At 42.8% G+C, this 25,956-nt stretch overlaps 1 protein-coding gene across 1 annotated transcript in view; it reads left to right on the forward strand.

The window, feature by feature from the left end:
• IDO2 (indoleamine 2,3-dioxygenase 2) overlaps window positions 1–25,956 on the forward strand; it is an 87,111-nt gene that overhangs the window by 36,462 nt on the left and 24,693 nt on the right. The window contains exons 4-8 of the mRNA XM_055296383.2: window positions 12,763–12,882; window positions 16,629–16,747; window positions 19,480–19,494; window positions 22,355–22,454; window positions 24,214–24,331. Coding sequence (XP_055152358.2) covers window positions 12,763–12,882; window positions 16,629–16,747; window positions 19,480–19,494; window positions 22,355–22,454; window positions 24,214–24,331 — 472 coding nt within the window. The remainder of the gene's footprint in view (window positions 1–12,762; window positions 12,883–16,628; window positions 16,748–19,479; window positions 19,495–22,354; window positions 22,455–24,213; window positions 24,332–25,956) is intronic.

The raw sequence follows: 25,956 nt of genomic DNA on the forward strand, positions 1-25,956 counted from the left end.
TAGCCTCAGCCTCCCAAAGCGCTGGGATTACAGGCCTGAGCCACCATGCATGACCTAACAAATCAAGTCCAGTTTTTAGACTTTACCACCAAAGGCTGAGACTGAAACAGTTAGGAATTGTTTGTGAGAAGCAAATACAATAGTTTCCAGAGACTGAATCAGTTAGGAATTTCTTGTGAGAAGCAAATGTAATAGTTTCTAGAACTACAGATGGAGCTATAGACAAAAACATGTGTTCTCTGGATCCTTTACTTGCTACAGACAACACAATAAGTGAATTTACAGCTTTGGTCTTACAGTGCACCTAAGCCAACCACCTTGTCTTAGAATGTCTCAACATACCTATCTATATCTTGAAACAAAATATATTAATTAGCTTAGACCCATTCACTCACATTTCCTAGGAAGACATGATCAGAGGGAGCTATGCAAGAAGAAATCCAGCAGAACTCTGGAAATACAATAAGAAAATCCATATTAGACACTAATCTTAATAAAACTAACCTTTGTTCATGAATTTGAATAGACAAAATTACCAAATAATATGGAAAAAATGGGCAACTCAAAAAGAAGAGGGTAGCCCACTTGGCATTCAGGACCAATGGCCTCCAATAACTAAGATGATATTAGTGCTTTAAATATTCTATTTAGTGTATCCAGTATATTGCCTTCATGAATTAAGTGAAAGCTGATATATAAAAAGAACTATTAGAAATAAAAAACCACACACATCCCAGAACTCCTCAAACTAAACTCAACAAATTCAGTAAAACATTGATTGCAAAAAATATATATAATGACTTAGGGACTTCCTTGATAAATTTCATAAAGCATAAAGAAAAATCAAAGAGTGCAAACCATCAGAAAAATACACAAACATAAAAAAGAGAAATACAGGTGATCCAAATTCCTTGTAGTGGAATCCCATAAGCAGATGAGTGGAGGAAAAGTAAAACTTGCAACATACAAGCACAAAATTTTTAGACCTTAAGAAATATTTGAGTTTTTTATATCAGAAAGATAGTGTTGGGGTGAGGATTGGGGGGCACATGTAAATACTCAGATGAAATTGCAAATTTTCTAGTGTAAAGAAATCTGCGTTTTCATAGACAACAGAAATGAAAAATAGTTTATTTACAGAGTAAATACATACGACTGTTTACCTGTAATGCTAAATATTAAAAGACAGTTTCTTTTCTTTTTTTTGAGACAGAGTTTCACTCTTGTCACTCAGGCTGGAGTGCAGTGGCGCGATATCGGCTCACTGAAACCTCTGCCTCCAAGTTCAAGCAATTCTCCTGCCTCAGCCTCTCCAAGTAGCTGGGATTACAGGCACCCGCCACCACACCCAGCTAATTTTTGTATTCTTAGTAGAGACGGGGTTTCACCATTTTGGCCAGGCTGGTCTCAAACTCCTGATCTCAGGTGATCCACCCGCCTCGGCCTCCCAAAGTGCTGGGATTACAGGCGTGAGCCACCGTGCTGGCCTGAAAGACAATTTCATATCTATTTGTATGGCTAATTTTTTGAAATCTGGCAATAGCAAATACTGAAGAGGACGTGTAGCAATAGAGACTTTCATTCATTGCTGGTTGAAATGCAAAATGGTACAGCCAGTTTGAAAACTAGCTTGGCAGATTCTTATAAAATGAAACATAGATTTACCATGTAACTCAGCAATAGCATTCCTAAGTATTTATCCAAGTAAATGGAAAATTTATGTTCCCAGAAAAAAAATCCATATGTGAATGTTTATAACAGCTTTATTTATAATCACCAAAAAAAAAAAAAAAAAAATTGAAGAAAATAGGATATCCCTCAACTGGGGAATGAATAAACCAAGTTATAGTAATTGTAAATTGTGGGATAGATAGTGGAATAGTATTCAGTGATACAAATGATTGAGCAATTAATTTGTGCAATGACAGGGATGAACCTTAAATACGTTTACCTAAATGAAAGATGTCAGGCCTATATTGTATGATTCTTTTCAAATGACTTTTTAGAAAAGGCAAAACTAGAAGGATTAAATATAGCTTTATGGTTACTAGAGACAGGCAAGGAGTGGGTAGTTGACTGCAAAGGTAATATATAGGGGAATGTTTAGCGTGATTGAACTGTTTTATATGGCACTAAGGTGATGGATATATGGCTCTAGGCACTGAAAAACCCATAGAATTTTATGTTACAAAGAATGGACTTTCATGTATGCAAATTTTAAAAAATAAACCAGAAAATTGGGAGAACACTAGGATGGAATGCAGACTGTGACAAATAAAACTAACTGGACTCTCAGCAAACTAACACAGGAACAGAACACCAAACACCACATGTTCTTACTTATAAGTGGGAGTTGAACAATGAGAACACATGGACACAGGGAACATGGACACAGGGAGGGGAACATCACACACCGAGGCCTGTTGTGGGGTGGGGGGCTAGGGGAGGGAGAGCATTAGGACAAATACCTAATGCATGAGGGGCTTAAAACCTAGATGATGGGTTGACAGGTGCAGCAAACCACCATGGCATATGTATACATATGTAACAAACCTGCACGTTCTGCACATGTATCCCAGAACTTAAAGCAAAATTTTAAAAAAGTGAAAAAAAAAGCCTGACTGGACTACAAATGCACTATATAACCTCGATGAAGGGAGTGGGGAGTAGGGAAAGGAATGGACTTAAATTACTCCAGAAAATAGTGCTGTGTTGTGACTAGAATCTATAAGGCTTACTGTAAATGAAACTTTACAGGATCACTATACTCTAATTGGTAAATCAGTTTTTCACGGGGTGCGGGTGAACAGTTGTGAAACTGCTTTACATGTAGTCATACCTTTGCGTTTTGCAGATATTTAATTTTTACAAATTGAAGATTCGTGGCAACCTTGCACCAAGCAAGTCTGTCAACCCCAGTTTTCCAATAGTGTGTACGCATTTGGTGTCTGTGTGTCATATTTTGATAATTCTCACAATAGTTAAAACTTTTTCTTTACTATTACATCTGTTACAGTGATCTGTGATCAGTGATCTTTAATGTTACTATCATAATTGTTTTGAAGGTGCCATAAACTGTGCCCCTATAAGTCCTGAAACTTAATTGATAAATGTACGTGTTCTGACTGCTCCACTGACCAGCCATTGCCCCATCTCTCTCCCCTTCTTCGGGCCTCCTGATTGCCTGAGACATAATAATATTGAAATTAGGCCAATTAATAATCCTACACTAGCCTCTAAGTGTTCAAGTGAAAGGAGTTGCATGTCTCTCACTTTAAAAATCTAAAACTAGAGGCTGGTTGTGGTGGCTCATGCCTCTAATCCCAGCACTTTGGGAAGCCAAGGCGGGGGGGATCACCTGAGGTCAGGAGTTTGAGATCAGCCTGGCCAACATGGCGAAACCCTGTCTCTACTAAAAATGCAAAAATTAGCCATGCGTGGTGGTGCATACCTGTAATCCCAGCTACTCAGGAGGCTGAGGCAGAAGAATCGTTTGAACCCGGGAGATGGAGGTTGCAGTGAGCCGAGATTGTGCGATTGCACACCAGCCTGGGCAACAAGAGTAAAACTCCGTCTCAAAAAAAAAAAAAAAAAAAAAAAATCTAAAGCTAGAAATGATTAAGCTTGGTGAGAAAGTCATGTCAAAACCAGATAGGCTTAAAGCTGGGCCTCTTTTGCCAAACAGCCAAGCTGGGAGTGCAAAGGAAAAGCTTTTGAAGAAAATTAGAAGTGCTACTCCAGTGAACACATGAATGATAAGAAAGCAAAAGAGCCTTATTGCTGATATAGAGGAAGTTCGAGTATTTTGGATAGAAGATCAAACCAGCCACAACTTCCCTTAAACCAAAGCCTAATTCAAAGAAAGGCCCTAACACTCTTCAATTCTACAAAGTCTGAGAGGGGTGAAGAAGCTGCAGAAAAAAAAGTTTTAAACCAGCAGAGTCTGGTTCATGAAGTATGAGGCTAGAAGCCATCTCCACAACATAAAAGTGCAAGGTGAAGCAGCAAGTGCTGATGGAGAAGCTGCAGCTAATTATCCAGAATATCCAGCTAAAATCATCAATGAAGGTGGCTACATTTATTTTTTATTTTTATTATTTATTAATTTATTTATTTTGAGACAAAGTCTTGTTGTATCCCCCAGGCTGGAGTGCGGTGGCATGATGTTGGCTCACTGCAACCTCCACCTCCCAGGTTCAAGCAATTCTCCTGCCTCAGCCTCCCCAGTATCTGGGATTACAGGCATCTGCCACAACACCTGACTAATTTTTGTATCTTTAGTAGAGACGGGGTTTTACCACATTGGCCAGGCTGGTCTTGAACTCCTGACCTCAGGTGATCCACCCACCTTGGCTTCCCAAAGAGCTGGGATTATAGGCATGAGCCACCACGCCTGGCCAGTGGCTACATTTAAAAATAGGTGTTCAATGCAGACAAAACCATCTTTTATTGGAAGAAGATTCCATCCAGGACTTTTTTTTTTTTTTGAGACAGAGTCTCACTCTGTTGCCAGGCTGAAGTGCAGTGGTGCGATCTCAGCTCACTGCAACCTCTGCCTCCCGGGTTCAAGTGATTCCCCTGCCTCAGCCTCCTGAGTAACTGGGACTACAGGCACGTGCCACCATGCCCAGCTAATTTTTGCAGTTTTAGTAGAAACGGGGTTTCACCATGTTGGCCAGGATGGTCTCTGTCTCTGACCTCGGGATCCACCCCCCTTGGCCTCCCAAAGTGCTGGGATTACAGGCGTGAGCCACTGTGCCCAGCCCAGGACTTTCGTAGTTAGAAAAAAGTCACTGACTCTCTTGTTAGGGGCTAGTGCAGCTGGTGACTTTAAGTTGAAGCCAGTGCTTATTTACCATTCCCAAAATCTTAGGGCCCTTACCAGTTATGTTAAATCTACTCTGCCTGAGCTCTGTAAATGGACAATAAAGCCTGGATGATGGCACATCTATTTACAGCATGCTTTACTGAATACTTTAAGCTCACTGTTGCGACCTACTGCTCAGAAAAAAATATTCCTTTCAAAATATTACTGCTTATTAACAATGCCTCTGGTCACCCAAGAGCTCTAATGGAGATGTACAGGAAATAAATGTTGTTTTCACGTCTGCTAACACCTTTGTTCTGCAACCTATGGATCAAGGAGTCATTTTGGCTTTCAAGTGTTATTATTTAAGTACTGTACTTTGTAAGGCTATTCCTGACACAGATAGCGATCCTCTGAAGAATCTGGGCAAAGTCAAAGGAAACCTGGAAAGGATTCACTATTCTAGATACTATTAAAAGCATTCATGATTCATGGAGGATGTCAAAATAAAAACAATAGGAGTTTGCAAGAAGTCAACCCTCATGGATGACTTTGAGGGGTTCAAGACTTGAGCAGAGGAAGTCACTGCAGATGTGGCAGAAATAGTATGAGAACTAAAATTAGAAGTGGAATCTGATTTTGTAACTGAGTTGCTGCAATCTTATGATTGAACTTTTCTTTTCTTTTCTTTTTTTTTTTGAGACAGAGTTTCGCTCTTATTGCCCAAGCTGGAGTGCGGTGGCGCAATCTTGGCTCACTGCAGGCTCTGCCTCCCGGGTTCAAGCAATTCTCCTACCTCAGCCTCCTGAGTTCCTAGGATTATAGGTGCCCGCCACCAAGCCCACCTAATTTTTTGTATTTTTAGTAGAGATGGGGTTTTGCCATGTTGGCCAGGCTGGTCTCAAACTCCTGGCCTCAGGTGATCCACTCACCTTGGCCTCCCAAAGTGCTGGGATTACAGGCGTGAGCCAACACCCCGGCTGCATGATCGAACTTTAAGAGATAAGTTGCTTCTTATGGAAAGTAGTTGCACAACACAGAATTTACTCGTGGTGAAAATACTGTGTTTGAATTGCTGTTGAAATGTTGTTGAACATTGTTGAAATGATAAAAAAAAAAATTAGAATGTTCCATAAACACAGGTGATAAAGCCTCAGCAGGGTTTGAGAGGATTAACTGCAATTTTAAAAGAAGTTCTACTGGGGGTCGAGTGCGGTGGCTCACACCAGCATTTTGGGAGGCCGAGGCAGGCAGATCACTTGAGGTTGAGTTTGAGACCAGCCTGGCCAACATAATGAAACACCACTACCTCTACTAAAAATACAAAAATCAGCTGGGCAGGGTGGCAGGCTCCTGTGATCCCAGCTACTTGGGAGGCTGAAGCAGGAGAATTGCTTTAACCTGGGAGGCAGAAGTTGCAGTGAGTCAAGATCTCGCCAATGCACTCCAGCCTGGGTAACAGAGCAAGACTCCATCTCAAAAAAAAAAAAAAAAAAAAAGTTCTACTGGGGAAAAAATGCTAACAAACAGATTGCATGCATGCAACGGATAAATCTTTTGTGAAAGGAAGAGTCAATCGATGTGGCGAACCTCCTTGTTGTCTTAAGCCACCTCAACCTTCAGCAACCAACAGCCTGAACAGTGAGTAGCCATCAGCATCAAAGCAGGGCTCTCCACCAACAAAGAGATTATGACTCACTGAAGGCTCAGATGATCATTAGCATATTTTAGCAATAAAGTACTTTATAATTAAGGTATAAAGTACTGTATAATGTACATTGTTTTTCTAGACATAATGCTATTGCACACTTTATAGTGTGAACATAACTTTTACATCCACTGGGAAGCCAAGAAATGTGTGTGATTTGCTTTATTGGAATAGGCACTTTATTGTGGTGGTCCGGACTTAGGCCCTGACTATCTCCAAGGTATGCCTGTACATACTTGGGTTGAACAATAAGTAAATAGATGGTGGATGATGTTTCACTGTGAGTGAGGGAAGTTATAGATTAGCAAGGGGTAGGAGGGAAAGCTAGAATGAATAGGTGCTACTGGATTAGAGTTGGAGACATCAGTATGAAGTCATGTTTTGTTTAATATTTATAAATATATAAGAATGTATAATACTCCTTACATATGCCTATATAATGAGTTATTTGTATTTATATACACACACACATTTCCTAGATCTATCCACTGCAAGGATCTAGAATTAGTGACATCCCAATAGCAATGAGCAAACCCACTGCCCAGATAAATACCCTTCTCCAATAACAGGAGCCTGGTCTTCTTGAAGAAATAGCTGATAATTTCCTTTCCTTAGGAAAGGAAAATATAAGTATGTAAGAAACACTGTGAAACAATGAAATCAGTAAATTTTATGGTCATTATAATCATTGATAATGTGATTGTGAAATAAGAAAATAATTTATAAAATATTATAATAGCATTCTAATTGTGTATTGTGTGTAGGTATATATTCTTGTGACCAAGTTGTGTTAAAATGATACAGCTAAACTCCATATTTCTTTTTAACAAAACTTGGGACATAGTGGAGTGAGAGTTGTAAAACGAAAATCATGGGTTTTCTTGTTTTTCGTTTTTTTGTGTTTGTTTTTGTTTGTTTTTGTTTTTGTTTTTTTTTGTATTTTTTTCTGAGACGGAGTCTCCCTCTGTCTCCTAGGCTGGAGTGTAGTGGCACAATCTGGGCTCACTGCAACCTCCGCCTCCCGGGTTCAAGTGATTCTCCTGCCTCAGCCTCCCGAGTAGTTGGTATTACAGGCTCCTGCCACCACGCCCAGCTAATTTTTTATATTTTTGGTAGAGACTGGGTTTCACCAAAATCAGACTGGTCTTGAATTCCTGACCTCAAGTGATCCATCCGCCTTGGCCTCTCAAAGTGCTGGGATTACAGGTGTCAGCCACTGTGCCCAGCCAAAATAATGTTTGTATTGGTGTGCTATGCCAGATTATGAAACAAATGAACCAGAAAAATAATATATAGTTAACAGCAAAGTAAGATTTGTCTTATCAGTTATCACGACATGTTATAAAACCACAGAAATTCTGACCAGATGGCATCAGGGCAGCAATAAACAAGGGAACCAAAAACTTAATAGAGGACCTACATACAGACCCATGTGTGTATGGAATACATACTAAACATATGACAGGGGTGAAATGTTGGGAACACAATGGTAATAACATGAATAGTAATCCATACATAGAGTTTGCACATAGCAAAATGATTAACTGGCTCTGCTCTTTTCACCACAAACAAAAATAAATTCATTCAAGATGGATACAAACTTAAATGTCAAAATCAAAAATGTTTCATCTGTTGGAAGAAAATGTAGGAGAGTATCTTTATGTACTGGGATGAAGGAAGAATTTTCTAGAGCCAGGTGCCGTGGCTCACGCCTGTAATCCCAGCACTTTGGGAGGCCAAAGTGGGTGGATCACCTGAGATCAGGAGTTTGAGATCATCCCGGCCAACATGGTGAAACTCCATCTCTACTAAAAATACACAAAATTGGCTGGGCGCCGTGGCTCACACCTGAAATCCCAGTACTTTGGGAGGCCCATGTGGGCAGATCGATCACAAAGTCAAGAGATCGAGACCATCCTGGCCAATATGGTGAAAACTCGTCTCTACTAAAAATACAAAAATTAGCTGGGTGTGGTGGCATGCACCTGTAGTCCCATCTACTTGGGAGGCTGAGGCAGGAGAATAGTTTGAACCCGGGAGGCAGAGGTTGCAGTGAACAGAGATTGCGTGACTGCATTCCAGCCTGGTGACAGAGCAAGACTCCGTCTAGAAAAAAACACACACACACACACACACACACAAAAAAAAAATTAGCTGGGTGTGGTGGCGTGAACCTGTAATCTCAGCTGCTCGGGAGGCTGAGGCAGGAGAATCACCTGAACCCAGGAGGCAGAGGTTGCAGTGAGCCGTGATCATGCCATTGTGCCACTGCACTCCAGCCTGGGCAACAGAGAGAGACTCCGTCTCAAAAAAAAAAAAAGATTTTTCTAAGAAGGCACAACATTGGAGTATTTTTTTTTTTTTTTTGAGTCGGAGTCTCACTCTGTTGCCCAGGCTGAAGTGCATTGGCGCGATCTTGGCTCACAGCAAGCTCCACCTTCTGGGTTCACGCCATTCAACATTGGAGTATTTTTATGACATACTTGATATCCTTAAAACAGGACCTCTGTTCATTAAAATAGGCAAAAAGACAATGAAAAGCCAAGCCACAAACGGAGAGAAGATATTGTCACACATATACATGAAAAGAAGATTTGTATCCTGAATATATAAAATCCTGTAAATTGATTGGAAAAACAACCAAATAAAAAACAATGTTCAACAGACATTTTGTGGAATAGAAGACACAAGTTCCCAATACATCATCTGAAAAATGCAAACTATCATTAATAGTCAAGAAAATGAAAGTTAAAACCATAATGGGATAGCATTTTATAACCATACAACTGAAAAATGCTTAAAGTCTGGCATGAACAGGTATTGGCAGGAATATAAAACACCTGAATCTTTTATTCACTGTGGGTACAACCTCTCTCAAAAACTGCTTGTCATTATCTGGCATTGTTGAAGATATACATCCTATTAATTAAGAACTTCTTTCTTGTGTATATAAATACGTTAGAGCTTCCTAGGCCTGTGTACCCTGAAAGGTATGAAAGTATTGTTTATCATAGCAAAAAAAAAAAAAACTGTAAAAATAAATAAACTGCAAATGCATCCAGTAATGATGAATGTCAAAGCCATAATGTTGATGAGAAAAGGAAATCATAGAATATCCTGTATTCAGTATAATTCTATTATGTTAAGTTCAAAAGCATTCAAACTAAATAATCAATATATTTTGAGATGGTGTCTTGCTTTGTCCCCCAGGATGGAGTGCAGTGGGACCATCCTGGCTCACTGCAACCTCCACCTCCCAGGTTCAGGCTATTCCCCTCCCTCAGCCTCCCAAGTAGCTGGGACTACAGGTGCACACCACTACGCCTGGCTAATTTTTGTATTTTTATAGAGATGGGGTTTCACCATGTTGGCCAGTGGTCTCAAACTCCTGACCTCAAATGATCTTCCCGTCTCAGCCTCCCAAAATGCTGGGATTACAGGTGTGAGTCACCGTGCCTGGCCAATAATATATTGTTCAGTGATCGTACGTATATGAATTTTGAAGGATATATAAATAGTGAGGAAATAACAAATACAAAATTCAACAAATGGATAGTCTTGAGGAGCAAGCAGAATATTACAATCAATGAGAGGTACACAGAGGGTTGCAAAAATTTTGGTCAAGTTCTATTTCTTAAGCTGAGTGATGAGTAAATAAGTGTTTACTTGTGTCTACTCTTTAGGTTGTAAATAGATATTACATGTATTTAATTTATATTCACGGTGTATAAATTCATGAAATGCTTCTAATAAATAGGGAGTTATAAGATGCATTTCAAAGTGTTCAGCAGAAAATAGTGCAAACATGTTGCTCTGAATCATGTTGCAGATTCTAAAGAAGTGTTCACAATGGTTCCGAGAAGCTCCTCAAACTGCATTTTTGCTTTTAGAGGGAAAATCACATATTTGGCCCTCCCAAACTGAGGCCAGAGACTGTCAAAATGTTACTTGAGTAGCATTAAGAAAAGCATTGAAGGTGGAGTACCTTTCCATTGTGATGGAAACCCACAAATTAGTATTTCTGTTTTTAGTCCGATATTATTTCTACTAATTCATAAACTTTTAAAACACCTGTCATCAGGGACAAATAATTTTGTGCTCGTGTCCTCAAAGTCATTTACAATTCAGAACAAATTGACTTAGAAATAAAATGAGAATAATATTTTTTATTTATTTGTGAGAAAAGTATTAATAATTTTCTAATAGTGTATCTGTCAAATGTGTCTAGACAGAATAAAAATAGTTATATGACACTCAAAATAAATTATTAAACCACAATGAACTAAATAAAATTTTAGAACATTTATGTGAAAGATTAAGATCCATAATACAAATATATTCTATGAAATCACTAAGATGAATGATTGATGGGGAAAGATGGGCAAATAATATAAGTAGTTAAGACAGTGAAAGATATTTGAATTGATGACAAACAGGCAAAAATAATCTCAAGAATAAACCAAAAATGCCAATGAAAACAATGAACTATCTGGTTTCGGCTAAGGGAGTGTCAATAAATTTAAAATGTACTTAATAAATAACTGCTGTTATGATGCTTACCTGGTTCCTGTTAAAAAGCAACATCTCCAGGCCGGGCATGATGATTTATGCCTGTAAGCGCAGCACTTTGGGAGGCCAAGGTGGGAGGATTGTTCCAACCCAGAAGTTTGAGTTTGAGACTAGCCTGGGCAACACAGTGAGACCCCCATCCCTACAAACAATTTTAAAATTAGCCAGATGCAGTGGCACATGCCTGTAGTCCCAGGTACTCAGGAAGCTGAGGCAGGAGGATTGCTTGAGTCCAGAAGTTCAAAGCTGCAGTGAGCTATGATTGCTGTACTGCACTCCAGCCAGGGTAACAGAGCAAGATCCTGTTTCTAAAACAAAACAAAACAAAACGAAACAAAACAAGTAACATCTCAACAGTACTCCCTCCTTCCAGCTGTGCCTCCCCTGCAAGCCTAGAGCACATTCTAGTTGTGATTCTGAAAGCCAATTTTATTTTTATTTTTAATTTTTGTGGGCACATAGTCGGTGTATACATTTATGGGGTACATGAGATGTTTTGATACAGACATGCAACATGTGATAATCACATCAGAGTAAACGGGGTGTTCGTCACCTCGAGCATTTATCCTTTCTTTGTGTTACAAACAATCCAATTACACTTTTAGTTATTTTTAAATGTACGATGTTACTGTAGCCCCCTGTTGTGCTATCAAACACCAGCTCTTATTCATTCTATCTAGCTGTATTTTCGAACCCTTGGGGATGGTGAATGAGAGCTCATTTTTGGGAGGAAGAAGTGCACAGTCTCGCCATGGGGACAGCGGGTGAAGGACCAGCCTCAGAGGATACCCCAACCTCAGCCCCGGGCCTGCGCTGGAGGAGCCCCAGCTCCGCGCCCAGGGTGCCTGGAGATTAAAAGGATACCAAAAACACCCCCTGCCGCCCTCCTTTCTGGCGCTTGGGACCGGGAGGGGACCACCCGGGAAGATCCAGATCAGGCTGTGTCTAGAGCTGGGGAGTGGGCTGGGGTGGGGGAAAGACGTGAGCAGAGGGGACGCGCCTGGAAGCCGAATTCAGAGGCCGCTGCTGTCACGCAGGGCAGCCCTGGGCAGCACGGAGAAACTGCTGATAGTTTTTTAAGAAGTGTTGCTTTCAACCGTGATACCGCCTTTACGCGTTACAGTGATGCTGTGTCTTCCCCGTCATGGCAACAGGGCTATGGGCATGGAGGGCGGGGGTGGAGGGGGTGTGAAAAGCCTCAGGCAGCGTCAGGGGTTGTGTTCCTGCTCCTGTTTGATAGAGAGAGGAACACCACCGCACAGGGCTGTTGCAAGGTCAGCGATAGCAAGCAGGGCACAGTGTTTGGATAAGACAGGCTTGTAAAAGTTGCCATGCAAGACCCCTAGGAAGTAAGTCCGCTCAGTCCTGGGAGTTAAGTATCCTACAACATTCCAGCCAAGCAGTGGCTTCAGGGATGGAGACGGGAGGCTGCCACAGCCGTGGGGACAAACTGTGGGCTCGGGTGGGCGGTTAGGTTCGTGTGGACCACCTCCTATACTGCAGGATCGTGGGTCTGGGGATAAATGGGTGTGTGTGCGGGCTCTTTGTACCTTCATTAAAATATAACACATTGCCTTCCACCCAAAGGTCCCTTCACATCCCGGGTCCCCGGCCTCCGTTCCCTCCCCTGTCCCCGTTCCCATCCCTCCTCTGACGGCATTTGGACTTTCATGAACAGATGCCACTGCTGAGCTGCCAGTTCCTGAAGGGTCACCGGGAGCAGCGCCTGGCCCACCTGGTCCTGAGCTTCCTCACCATGGGTTATGTCTGGCAGGAAGGAGAGGCGCAGCCGGCAGAGGTGAGGGCCAGAGAGCAGCTTCTCCTGTTACCTGGCAGGTTGGCTGCGCCTGGAGTAACGTGCTCCCTGCTAGGTGCTACCCTGTTTTCCTGGAAAATGGGTGCTTTCTTCTTCTCGATGGGCATCAGTTTAAGCAACGATGAAGGGCTCATTTATTATTTATTATTTTTTATTTTATTTTGAGCCAGTCTCACTCTGTCACTCAGGCTGGAGTGCAGTGGGGTGATCTTGGCTCACTGCAACCTCCCCTTCCAGGTTTAAGCAATTCTCCTGCCTCAGCCTTTCTTGTAGCTGGGACTACAGGCACCCACCACCTCACCTGGCTAATTTTTGTATTTTTAGTAGAGATGGGTTTCACCATGTTGCCCAGGCTGGTCTCGAACTCTTGACCTCAGGTAATCTGCCTGCCTGGGCCTCCCAGAGTGCTGGGATTATAGGCGTGAGCCACTGCGCCCAGCCTGAAGGGCCATTTAAATGAAGGATTTTTTTATTTTTATTTTTCGGACTAAGAGCTAATTTGTCTTTTAAACTGATAGCTATTTCTTCCTTTTATAAGCTTCTGAATTTTTTTTTTTGTTTGTTTGTTTTTTGGCACCCTCTTCCAAGAATGTTTGAAGAGCTGCATTTGAAGGCAGATTGCTTTTTTGCTTTAAAACAGGGTCACATCATGTTGCCCAGGCTGGAGTGCAGTGGTGCAATCATAGCTCACTGCAGCCTCAACTCCTCCCGGGCTCAAGCGACCCTCCCACCTCAGCCTCCTGAGAAGCTGGGGCTATCAGCACGTACCGCCACACCCAGCTAATCGTTAAAAATTTTTTGTAGAGTTGAGGGTCTTGCTGTTTTGCCCAGGCTGGTCTTAAACTCCTGGCCTCAAGTGATCCTCCTGCCTTTGCCTCCCGTGCTGGGATTACAGGCGTGAGCCACCATGCTGGGCCTGAAGACAGACTCTGAGAATTCATAAAAACCTCACAGCATTTTGTACTCTTATGTATATAAATTATCTAGGTTGCTCTCCATAATCCAGTAAAGTAACGAGAGTCATACCAGGCCCATTTTACAACTGAAAAGCACAGACACTTATTTCCTTAATCAAGGTCAGACAGCAAATTAGTGGAAAAGCCAAGGCCAGAACCCAGGTCTTCTGATTTTACTAGTGCAGCCTTCTTTCCCCAGGGGACACATTGACATTTACAACACTCATCTTAATTTTTTTAATACTGCCTTCTATCCAGCCAATTATTAGTCTGTCTTTTAATAATTCATCCAAATCTCTTCTGAATCATTGCATAACTTTGTACAGCTTCCATCCACAGTGTTACTTTTATTTTTAAAAATAACTGTTTTTAAAAGTTACTGTGATTTTTAAAAGTGTGCCTTTCCCAGAAATCAGGGAGTTACCCATGTCCTAGAACTCCACGGTGAAGAGAACAGCCGGTGCCCATCGTGTTTGCCCGATTGATCTTACCTCTTCTCTCTCAGGGAAACACAGAGACTTAGGGAAGAGGAAAAGCGTAGAGTCACTACAGCCTTGTTATTTGTCAGTGCATCTCTTTTCTTTTTCTTTTTTTTTTTTGGATACAGAGTTTCGCTCTTGTCGCCCAGGCTAGAGTGCAGTGGTGTGATCTCGGCTCACTGCAACCTCGGCTTCCTGGGTCCAAGGGATTCTCCTGCCTCAGCCTCCCGAGTAGCTGGGATTACAGGCACCTGCCACCACGGCCAGCTAATTTTTTTGTATTTTTAGTAGAGACGGGGTTTCACCATGTTGACCAGGCTGATCTTGAACTCCTGACCTCAGGTGATCCACCCACTTGAGCCTCCCAAAGTGCTGCGATTACAGGCATGGGCCCCAGGACCAGGCCAGCGCATTGCATTATTATTATTTTTTTTTTTTTTTTTTTTTTTTTTGAGACGGAGTCTCGCTCTGTCGCCCAGGCTGGAGTGCAGTGGCGCAATCTCGGCTCACTGCAAGCTCCGCCTCCCAGGTTCACGCCAGTCTCCTGTCTCAGCCTCCCAAGTAACTGGGGCTACAGGCGCCCACCACAACGCCTGGCTAATTTTCGTATTTTTAGTACAGAAGGGGTTTCACCATGTTAGCCAGGATGGTCTCGATCTCCTGACCTCGTGATCCACCCGCCTTCGCCTCCCAAAGTGCTGGGATTACAGGCGTGAGCCACTGCGCCCCGCCTGCATTTTTAAAACAGTGTGTCTGATGCTGAAAAGTTTGAAGTCTAGGCACGTCTCAGTGGGTCCTCTTTATACCATCCCCTTCGCAAACCATTATCCTAAATTGGGGTTTGGGGGAGAGAAGAGTGGCAGGGGAAGGAAGTCTCCACCTCCCAGCTGTGCCCTGGTAGTTCCAGGGGACTGGGAGGCTCCCCACACCCATCACCCCACCTCAGATCAACTTTCACTTTCTTTGTTTCTCCTCCCTTGACTTTTCAGCTCGGAAAGTACCTTGCTTTCCAATGCCTTCTGAGGAAAGTTTACCTGAGGTTCACATTGCAAAACCTTTAAAGCCCTTTATTGTTTTCCACCCAAGAAAATATTTAAGGGAAAAATGAAGGCAAAAGCAGGGCATTCTTTTTTTTTTTTTGAGACGGAGTCTCGCTCTGTCCCCTAGGCTGGAGTGCAGTGGCGCTATCTCGGCTCACTGCAAGCTCCGCCTCCCGGGTTCACGCCATTCTCCCGCCTCAGCCTCTCCGAGTAGCTGGGACTACAGGCGCCCGCCACCGCGCCCGGCTAATTTTTTGTATTTTTAGTAGAGGCGGGGTTTCACCGTCGTCTCGATCTCCTGACCTCGTGATCCGCCCTCCTCGGCCTCCCAAAGTGCTGGGATTACAAGCGTGAGCCACCGCGCCTGGCCAGGGCATTCTTAATGGATATTTTATCTTAAGGAGAAATGAAAATGGAGATGGAAGAGGGGGCACAAGGATGGGGTTTGAATCCAGACTCGTTCAGCCTTTACCTCCGATAGAGAACCTCATGCAGCTTTTCTGGACTTGTGGCTGATAAAGCACCATGGAGGGTTCCTTGGATAAAAAAGGGCAAAGGGGGTCTGTCCCGTGGTGGCTTACTTGAAGGTATTACTGGGTTTGACTTATGGAGTGAAAGACAGAGTCAGTTTCCCCACAGGCTGAGGCGGTCTATCCTCTTGCTTTTCTAGGGCCCTGGGGTCTCCCTGGCTCATACCCAGGTGCGCACACAGGATTCTGCATCTAGCTTTGTATCTCTATCAGTCGGTCAATCAATCTATCATGTCTATCGATCTATCATCTATCTAGCTAGCTAGCTATCATCTCTCTATCATCTATCTATGTATCTATCATCTCTCTCTGTATATATACGTGTGTAGATATATATATATTTCTATCCATCTATCTAATTACCTATCAAAATTTTTTTCCATTGATAATCTTCTTGGGCCCCAGTTTATGTTTAATTGTTTTGGTAATGCCTTTCTTTGCACAGTCAGTTTGCAGAGGTTATTTTATATTCTATATGTATGTGTGGTCCAGCGTTGTAATTTTCACATATATTGCACCGTGTACTCATAAGCAGTATTTCCACTGGGTCATTAACAGAAAGATATGTGTGAGGCATATGAATGTGCATCACTCAGGTAATTCAAGCTTGGTTCCCAGGTCATTTCTGTACCACAGGATTGCTGGAATAAAAGACAACCATGGTTATTTCTTCCGCTGCAAGCTTTCTAGAATATGCTATTTGTCTGGATTTATATCTGAAAGGTCCTGCCAAGGAATCTTGCCCTTCCATTTGTCGAAGTCTCCAGGAACTTGGGGCTCCCTCCTATCCTGGTCCACTCAGACTTGGTGCTGACGAACTGGACCAAAAAAGATCCAGACGGGTAAGGAAGGAAGAGAATGCTTTGAATTTCCACAACTTTGCCCCCAGGAAATGCCCAGGCTTTTTTTTATAATTAGGGATGTTCATATTTATGGTCTGCTTTATGGTTCCAAAGAAGGGGTGAGCTTGACCAAAAATTCAAAAATCACAGGCCCCACAAGTTTCCTCTTAATCTGCTCTGAACACATTGGCTCAGACCATTTTGTCTTGTTTGTTTCCACATCACGTGTGAATTTCTCAACCTGACCTTCAAGCTCCTGCAAAATCAGCTTTTATTTGTTCTTTCTCTTCAAACTGTTTATTCCCTAAGATGCCCTCTGTTCATATCAGGTTAAAACCAGTTGGCTTTGATAAGTAATCATTATATAGTGATCAGAAGAGAATGATTATGGATGAATTCAGAGCAGATGCTCCAGGTGGGTTGGATTGAGAATTTGATTAATAATTCCATCTATTACACCAAAGTCACATCATTCCTTTGACAGTTGGGCTGGGAATAGGGGCATTTGTCTACAGAAGGAATAGCATGAGTTTTTAACAAACAAGAAATTCAACAAATAGTCAGAATTGGACAGATGATCTACAATGTTAAGTTTTCCTTTCACCTTAATTTTTGCAGCCACATTTATTTCAGCTCTGGATGAAAGAGACAGCACTTTGTTTTATGGCTGATTACAACAGCTGAAGATTCACTGAGGTTTGATATGAGGAAGAACTTCCTCAGTCATGGGATTGCCAGAGGCAATGATGGGAATCTACTTAAAAGGGTTACATATTTAGTAGACAGCCTAGATATTAAGACTAATTTATGTGCCCCGGCCAGGCGCGGTGGCTCACCCCTGTAATCCCGGCACTTTGGGAGGCTGAGGCAGGTGGATCACCTGAGGTCAGGAGTTCAAGACCAGCCTGGCCAACATGGTGAAACCCCATCTCTATTAAAAATACAAAAAAATTAGCTGGGCATTGTGGCACATACCTGTAATGCCAGCTACTCGGGAGGCTGAGGCAGGAGAATCGCTTGAACGAAGGAAGTGGAGGTTGCAGTGAGCAAAATCATGCCATTGCACTCCAGCCTGGGTGACAAACTCTGTTTCAAAAAAAAAAAATTATGTGCCCCATTGGAAGAAGTGAGATTGGACCATCTCATCTCTCTCAGGAGCTCAGAGCCCTGGAGGTTTATGTTTTCTGCAGTTATGAATTGTGATCCTTGATTAATTATGCTATAATAATAAAATGGATGACTACTAAAAGCTGCTGAATCTGGGTAAGAATTTGGATGAAAAAATAATAAACATGTGCATAATTTATTCTGTTCAAGGTACTGAATGTTGAATAAGCTGGATTTATTACTCAAAGAGAAAGACAGAATAAGAGAAGGTTGAAGGGAAAAATGACTGTACAAGAATGGTAGTTAAAAATGCAACAACAGGCAGGTGCAGTGGCTCACGCCTGTAATCCCAGCACTTTGGGAGGCCCAGGTGGGCAGGTCACCTGAGGTCAGGAGTTCGAGACCAGCCTGGCCAACATGGCCAAACCCCTGCTCTACTAAAAACACAAAAATTAGCCAGGTGTGGCAGTGGGTGCCTGCAATCCCAGCTACTTGGGAGGCTGAGGCAGGAGAATCGCTTGAACCCGGGAGGCAGAGGTTGCAGTGAGCCGAGACTGCACCATTGCACTCCAGCCTGGGCGATAGAGTGAGATCCTATCTCAAAAACAAACAAAACAAAAGAAAACAATAACAAAAAAGCTATTAATAGTTTCCTAGGAAGTAAGAGTGAAGGGCTAGTTTAATTCCAGAGATGCGGACACAGTCCTGGGTCTCACCAGTTATTCTGCTTGGTAATTATCTTTTGAAGCCTTTTAATATGCCTACCACAGAGCTAAGTGCTATGAAGAAATGAAAGAAATAGAAGCAAAGTACTTCATGTGGTTAAATAACAAGACACTATATGACAAATGTCAAAGAGTGACTCAAACAATATGTCCTTTAGAATTTCAGAGAAATGACATCAATGCAGGCTTTACAAGTCAGTAAAAACCTTGGTGACAAGGCAGAACTTGATGCGAGGGAAATCCTAAAAGTTGAGTAGGAATCAATTAGCTAGAATAAAATGTGGGGTTGTGGTAAATACGAAAATGTAAGACGAGTGAAATAACTTATTTATTTATTTTCAGAGACGGAGTCTCACTCTGTCTCCCAGGCTGGAGTGCAGTGGCATGATCTTGGCTCACTGCAACCTCTGCCTCCTGGGTTCAAGCAATTCTCCTGCCTCAGCCTCCTGAGTAGCTGGGATTGCAGGCACCTACCATCACACCCGATTAATTTTTGTATTTTTAGTAGAGACGGGGTTTCACCACGTTGGCCAAGCTGGTATCGAACCCCCGACCTCATAATCAGCCTGCCTCAGCCTTCCAAAGTGCTAGGATTACAGGCATGAGCCACTGCGCCCAGCCTAATAATATATTAAGATGGCCACAGGCCAAATATTCTGGGGCTGGAATGTGAGTGGAAATATCGCTCACACTTTATCACACAGCATCCCATAGTCCAGCCACAACCTGCAGAATTCAAAGTAAGTGTGGATGTGTGTGTGTCTGCAGTGCCTTGCAAACAAGTGTGCATGCCTGTGGACATGTGACCCTAGAAGTTCTTAATACATCTGGTTTACAAACTGAATTGTTCTTTTATTTTTTTTCTCTCTTGGTGGTCATCAATAACTGAAATTGGGCTAGATTCCTGGAAATTGGGTAAGTTCTCAGAAATCATTTACGCACTTTAGAATCCAGGCCAAATTTAAAATCCTACAATAAAACAAAGAACAAAGCATGCTAAATTATATGTATAGTATAATATCAATCATATAAAATGCATAAAAAATATACTAGAAGGAAATGTGCCTAAAATTCACAGTCTAAAAATTAACAGTGATTGCCTCTTCTTTGTATAGATTAGGGAATATTTTTTACTGTATTTTCCAGTCTGTGCATAATAAAACAAGTAACGTGCAATGCAAACAAAACAAAATGAAACTTTATCAAATTTCAGTAATTCTTTTTTTTTTTTTTTTGAGACTTAGTCTTATTCTGTTACCCAGGTTGGAGTGCGGTGGCGTGATCTCGGCTCACTGCAACCTCTGCCTCTGGGTTCAAGGGATTCTCCTGCCTCAGCCTCCCGAGTACGTGAGATTACAGGCACCCACCACCACACCTGGCTAATTTTTGTATTTTTAGTTGAGACAGCGTTTCACTACGTTGGCCAGGCAGGTCTTGAACTCCTGACCTCAGGTGATCCACCCGCCTTGGCCTCCCAAAGTGCTGGGATTGCAGGCGTGAGCCACTGCACCCAGTTGAAGTTTAATGGTTTGAAAAAAATATTTCTCATCTCACTATATCTTCTATGGGAGGCCAGATTGCAGATTGGCTACAGAAAAACCCCTTCAAAAGACCTTGTTATTACATAGACTGGAGCTTATGGGGCAGGTCTGGTCCACACATCCTTAGGCTCCGCTTCTCCTAGAAAACAAAAATAGCCTCTGATCCAGTGTTGCCTCTCCCATCACCAAACCTCAGCTTCTATGGCCAAACCCATCAAATAAGAGTGTCCAGTAGAAAAACTGGGCAGATGGGGGCACAGAAGGTGAAGACATCATTTCCCAAGCTAATGTTGCTGCTGGAACAATGTAAGTCTTGACTTTGTCTTGGTTTGGTTTGGTTTGACATTGGTTTGTTTTTCATCTTTATCTCATGCTTAAAATATGAAGGGCAAATATGATCCACAGAGTTAAGGTTTTAGGTTTTGTAGATGTTTTACTCCATTTAAATGGCAGCAGATAATTTAGAAATGATTCCTGTGATAGTGATTTGGGCCAGGCACGGTGGCTCATGCCTTTAATCCTAGCACTTTGGGAGGCCAAGGTGGGTGGATCACTTGAGGTCAGGATTTCGAGACCAGCCTGGCCAACATGGCAAAGCCCCATGTCTACTAAAAATGCAAAAAAATTAGCCAGGTGTGGTGGCGTGTGCCTGTGGTCCCGGCTACTCAGGAGGCTGAGGCAGGAGAATTGCTTGAACCTGCGAGGCAGAGATTGCAGTGAGCCAAGATCATGCCACTGCACTCCAGCCTGGGTGACAGAGCAGGACTCTGTCTAAAAAAAAAAGTGATCTGCCTTGACCTATTGACATTTTTCTTGAATTAATTTTCTGTGTATTGCATTGTTATCTTTCTTTTATATCATTTGTTTCCAATGTAATTCAGAAAATGTGTATTTTAAAATTTGCCATTTGTGTGTGTAAAATGTAATACATGTTTTGTCAGTTTGAAAACACTGGAAAGAAAAAAAAAAAAAAAAAAAAGAAATGATTCCTGTGTAACAGCCTTCCAGACCCCATTCAATTGTACAGCACTGAGATAGAAAGATAGCTAGCTAGCTAGATAGATAGATAGATAGATAGAATTTGGCTCTGCGTTCCCACCTATATCTCATGTCAAATTGTAATCCCCACATGTCAGGAGAGGGACCCAGTGAGAGGTGACAGGATCATGGGGGTGGATTTCCCCAATGCTGTTCTCATGATGGTGAGTGAGTTCTCACAATATCTCATTATTATTATTGCTATTATTATTATTATTGCAACAGAGTCTCACTGTATCACCCAGGCTGGAGTGCAGTGGTGTCATCTCGGCTCACTGCAACCTCTTGCCTCAGTCTCCTGCGTAGCTGGGATTACAGGCATGCCCCGCCACGCCTGGCTAATTTTTGTATTTTTAGTAGAGACGGAATTTCACTATGTTGGCCAGGCTGATCTCGAACTCCTGACCTCAGGTAATCTGCCTACCTCACTCTCCCAAAGTGCTGGAATTACAGGCGTGAGCCACTGCGCATGGCCAGTTCTCACAAGATCTGATGGTTTAAAAGTGCGGCACTTCCCCCTACCTCCTGCCACCATGTAAGATGCTTCCTTCCCCTTCCACCATGATTGAAAAGTTTCAAGAGGCCTCCTAACCATGCTTCCTGGTAAGCCTAAGGATCTCTGAGTCAATTACACCTCGTTTCTTTATAAATTATCCAGTCTCAGGTAGTTCTTTATAGCAGTGTGAGAACGAACTAATACACGTATAAATGGATTAGAGGCAGTACTAGCCTGAGTCGTGAAACTCTTCCCAGCCTGGTCCTGCGATTAGCTGGCTATATGACCTTGGACAAGCTGCTTTGCTTCTCTGGGCCATGGTTTCATACCTGTAAAAAAAGAGCATGGACTTAGCTGTTGCCTGGGTCTCTCTAGCCCTGTGGAGAATCAGCTACATCTCTTACTAGGAACTTCTCATTCAGCCAGTTATTCCACTGCGGAAATGGTCCAGGACCATCAGGTCCATGCTAGACATTGGGAGGCTGCCTGTCGGGTGAACATGAGATTGAACTTATCTGTTCTCTTTCCTCCCTGAATGTTGCTGAAGGTAGATGCCCATCCTCAAGGCTGTCTTATGGAGAGGAAAAAGTTGTGCAGTGATTCCACCCTGCAGTTATCTAACTCAGCAGGGACTTCTGGGCAGTGAGTACTCATGGTACAGTCTCCACACCTCTAACCATGTGCTCCTCTCCTTCCCAAGGAACCTGGAGACCATCATCTCACTTCCTGGGGGAGAGAGCCTGCATGGTTTTATACTGGTGACTGCTTTGGTGGAGAAAGCAGCAGCGCCTGGGATAAAGGTATCTTCTCACTTGATAGCACCTTTTCTTTTTAAATGAGCTTGAGCTTTACTTCCCACTCAGTGCCTTTCCTGCAGTGGATTTCTCAATACAAATGAACATAGACCTTGCCCTGCTTAGTTCAAGTCTGAGAGAAGAGATCTAAGCTCTAGGCCACCATATTTGCTCCCTTTTCTCAATTCCTATAAAACTTGGAATGGACCTTTTGTCCATTCAACAAACAGGCATTGTTTTGGGCAATGAGAAATTGGATAGAACAAGACAGATATTTTCCCAGCCCCGACAGAAGCTCATGATGGATAAAGTGGATGAAGATGGATTAACGTGGATTATAGGTGTGAGCCACTGCACTGGGCCTCAAACTGGGAATTCTTCAGGAGTCAGACAGGTACCAGGAAGGCTGGATAGAAGACGAAAGACAGTGATGCAGCCTGTGATCAGCTACAGCATTAATGCCTTGCCTAAAAATATTTCAGTTAGATTTCTGCCTTCGCTCTGTCACTCAGGCCTGAGTGCAATGGCGTGGTTTTAGCTCACTGCAACCTCCGCCTCCCAGGTTCAAGTGATTCTCCTCCCTCAGTCTCCTAAGTAGCGCACGCCACCATGCCTGGCTAATTTTTGTGTTTTTAGTAGAGACAGGGTTTCATCATGTTGGTTAGGCTGGCCTCGAACTCCTGACCTCGTGATCCACTTGCCTCAGCCTCCCAAAGTGCTGGGATTGCAGGTGTGAGCCACCCTGCCCAGCCAACACTACCTCCCTTGATAAGCATATGTTGAGCACCTACTGTATCCTCAATGGGGTGACCCATTGCGGTATATTATAGTGCTTTCTTTCTCTCTCAATAGTTAAACTCCATGGTTACTTCAGTTCTCATCCATGTGTTTAGTCCATTGGAAGATACAGAATCAAATATCGGCCTTCCAAGTGTAGTTCAGATGAAGTAGAGACTCAAGGAAGACAAGGAGGTCTTCCCAGCAGAGGGGATTCTAGAGCTGGGGACTCTGTAGAATCTGTCTGTGTATTAGTCCATTTTCACACTGCTATAAACATACTACCTGAGACTGGGTAATTTATAAAGGGAAGAGGTTTAATTGACTCATAGTTCTGCATGGATGGGGAGGCCTCAGAAAACTTACAACCATGGAGGAAAGTGAAGGGGAAGCAAGAACCTCTTCACAAGGCAGCAGGAGAGAGAGAGAGAGCAAAGAGGGGAGGTGCCAAACACTTTTATACCATCAGATTTTGTGAAAACTCTCCCTCCTGTCATGAGAACAGTATGGGAGAGCCCACCCTCATAATTCAATCGCCTCCCACCAGGTCCCTCCATCAGCGTGTGGGGATTACAATCCAAGATGAGATTTGGGTGGGGACACAGAGCCAAACCATTTAAATCTGACTTTATGTGAGAGCTTCGGAGCAAGGATACCCCAGTTGGAGATGCAGAAGTAGAACTGATCATAATATGTGACAAATCCCAGAGAAGTAAAGAGTAAAATAATAGTACTCAGGCCCTTGGGAGGTGCAAGAAGTAACAGCCAGATGAAATTCCAGAAACACTTACCTAGGGGTATGTCTGGGAGGTCCCCAGGGAGCCTCTCTCTGTCAGGCCGACCCCACAGTGGATCTAGCTTACGATGTTCCCAGGAAGTTCTGACAAACTGTCCAGTCTCCCCTGGGTTCCCACAGTATGAGGCTTACTCTGCTTGCAGGGACTTTAAGGGAGTGCTAATAAGTTGTGTACATGAATCTCATCCCCAGGCTCTTGTTCAGGCCACGAATGCTATCTTGCAGCCCAACCAGGAGGCCCTGCTCCAAGCCCTGCAGGGACTGAGACTATCTATTCAGGACATCACCAAAACCTTAGGACAGATGCATGGTAAGATGCTTCCGAAGCTCCTGAAAGATTGGGGGAGGAGGGCCTGGAGACCAGGGATGTCCTGAAGGGGGTGATGATACATTTATCCACCAGATGACGCTGCTGGACTATCTTTGTTTTAGGTTAAACATTATCTTGGAGAGCTATTGTCACAGCTTTCTATTCTCCCTCTCCTTTATATTCTCCCGTGATTAAGATGGTTTCCCTTCTGCAGTAGTCAGATATTTCTTAGGCATGTTGAGGTCTTGCCTGAATCTTGAGAGGAGGGGATGGGATGCACAGTAATGTTGGTCACGCGTGCCCCATCTCTCAGTGTTAGGTACTGCAGAGCAGTTTGTCTACACTCTCTAATGCCCCTTTTATTCTAACCTCCTCTGTTTGTTCCTGAGATGTCTGACCTTGGTTTTAAGCCTTGTCTAATGGATGGCCTATGCTCCCTTTCTGTAGCTAGGGCAGGCTGAGTTGTCAAAGGTAGGAAAGTTGTCAGAATCAAAATGGAGTCACTTGTGTTGAAGAAAAATTTTTAAACCTTGACAAATAGAGCTGGGGAAGGCTACAAAGAGAGAACTCCCATGCATAAATGCCTGGTAACAAAATCTTTTCCAAAGGACTGAAAAAATCAGCACCTTGCACAAAGGCCATCACAACCTTACACACACAAAAAACTTACACAACGACATCTGCCCAGCAACTGCCTTTCCAACATTGGCCTTGTGCCACGCTTTTTATTGAGGCTCATAGCCAAGGATAATGATCTCAAAAACAGTTATGTAATTGTCCCCATTTTTCCTTTAAAAACCTTTGTCTTCCTTTATCTCTCTGAATACCCACATGGTTTATTATGGCACACGTATTCCCGTTGCAATGCCCTATTCCAGAATAAATATCAGTTTCCATTAGGGAGCCTCTCCCTGTTAATCTGGTTAACACAGGCATGGTCAATTACGGGGCCCAACCTTCCTGGACCGGTTACATCTTATTCTGGTTACTGCATTCAGTTTCCAACATCAGGGAGGCTCTTCAAATTCTTCTCTCAGAGGAATCTGAAGAATGTATGTGTTAAGCAGGATGTGAGAGAGGGCTGTGGTTTCTTAACAAGAGAAAATCAGAGTCTAAGTATCACTTTCCCTGAATCTTGCTTCCCTATAGGAAAGAAAGATTCTGGGAAAAGAGAGTGTTTACAAGAAGCAGGACAGGAGGGAGGCAGAAAGACGCTAGGTACTGCCAAGCTTTATTACCCTGTATTAAAAAAGTAGATATAATTTGTCATCCCAGCCTCTCAGCAGTAGTAGAAATCTATCTGAAGTCATAGGATAAGGTATTATCCACTTCCTGGTTTTATATTTGTATTTTCTCTATTTCCTTGAATTTTAATTTTAAAGCCCTCATGATCGCATCAGTAGGTCTTCTCCAAACAACTCCCCTAAGTTGTATGGTGGCTTTGCCAAGCTGAAATGAGATGAGATGTGTTTTAGCTTTGCCAAGAAAGCCTGAGTCCATCACTTAGGATATCAAGGCTATTAGGGAGATACTGCAGGTGTCTTCAGATCACATGGATGAGCACAAGGAAGTAATTTTGGAAGATTATGAGAAACCTTCCACCAGGTCCCAGTGCATGTAGCAGT

This window comes from Symphalangus syndactylus, chromosome 10 (genome assembly GCF_028878055.3).
Source record: "Symphalangus syndactylus isolate Jambi chromosome 10, NHGRI_mSymSyn1-v2.1_pri, whole genome shotgun sequence".
NCBI lineage: Eukaryota > Metazoa > Chordata > Mammalia > Primates > Hylobatidae > Symphalangus > Symphalangus syndactylus.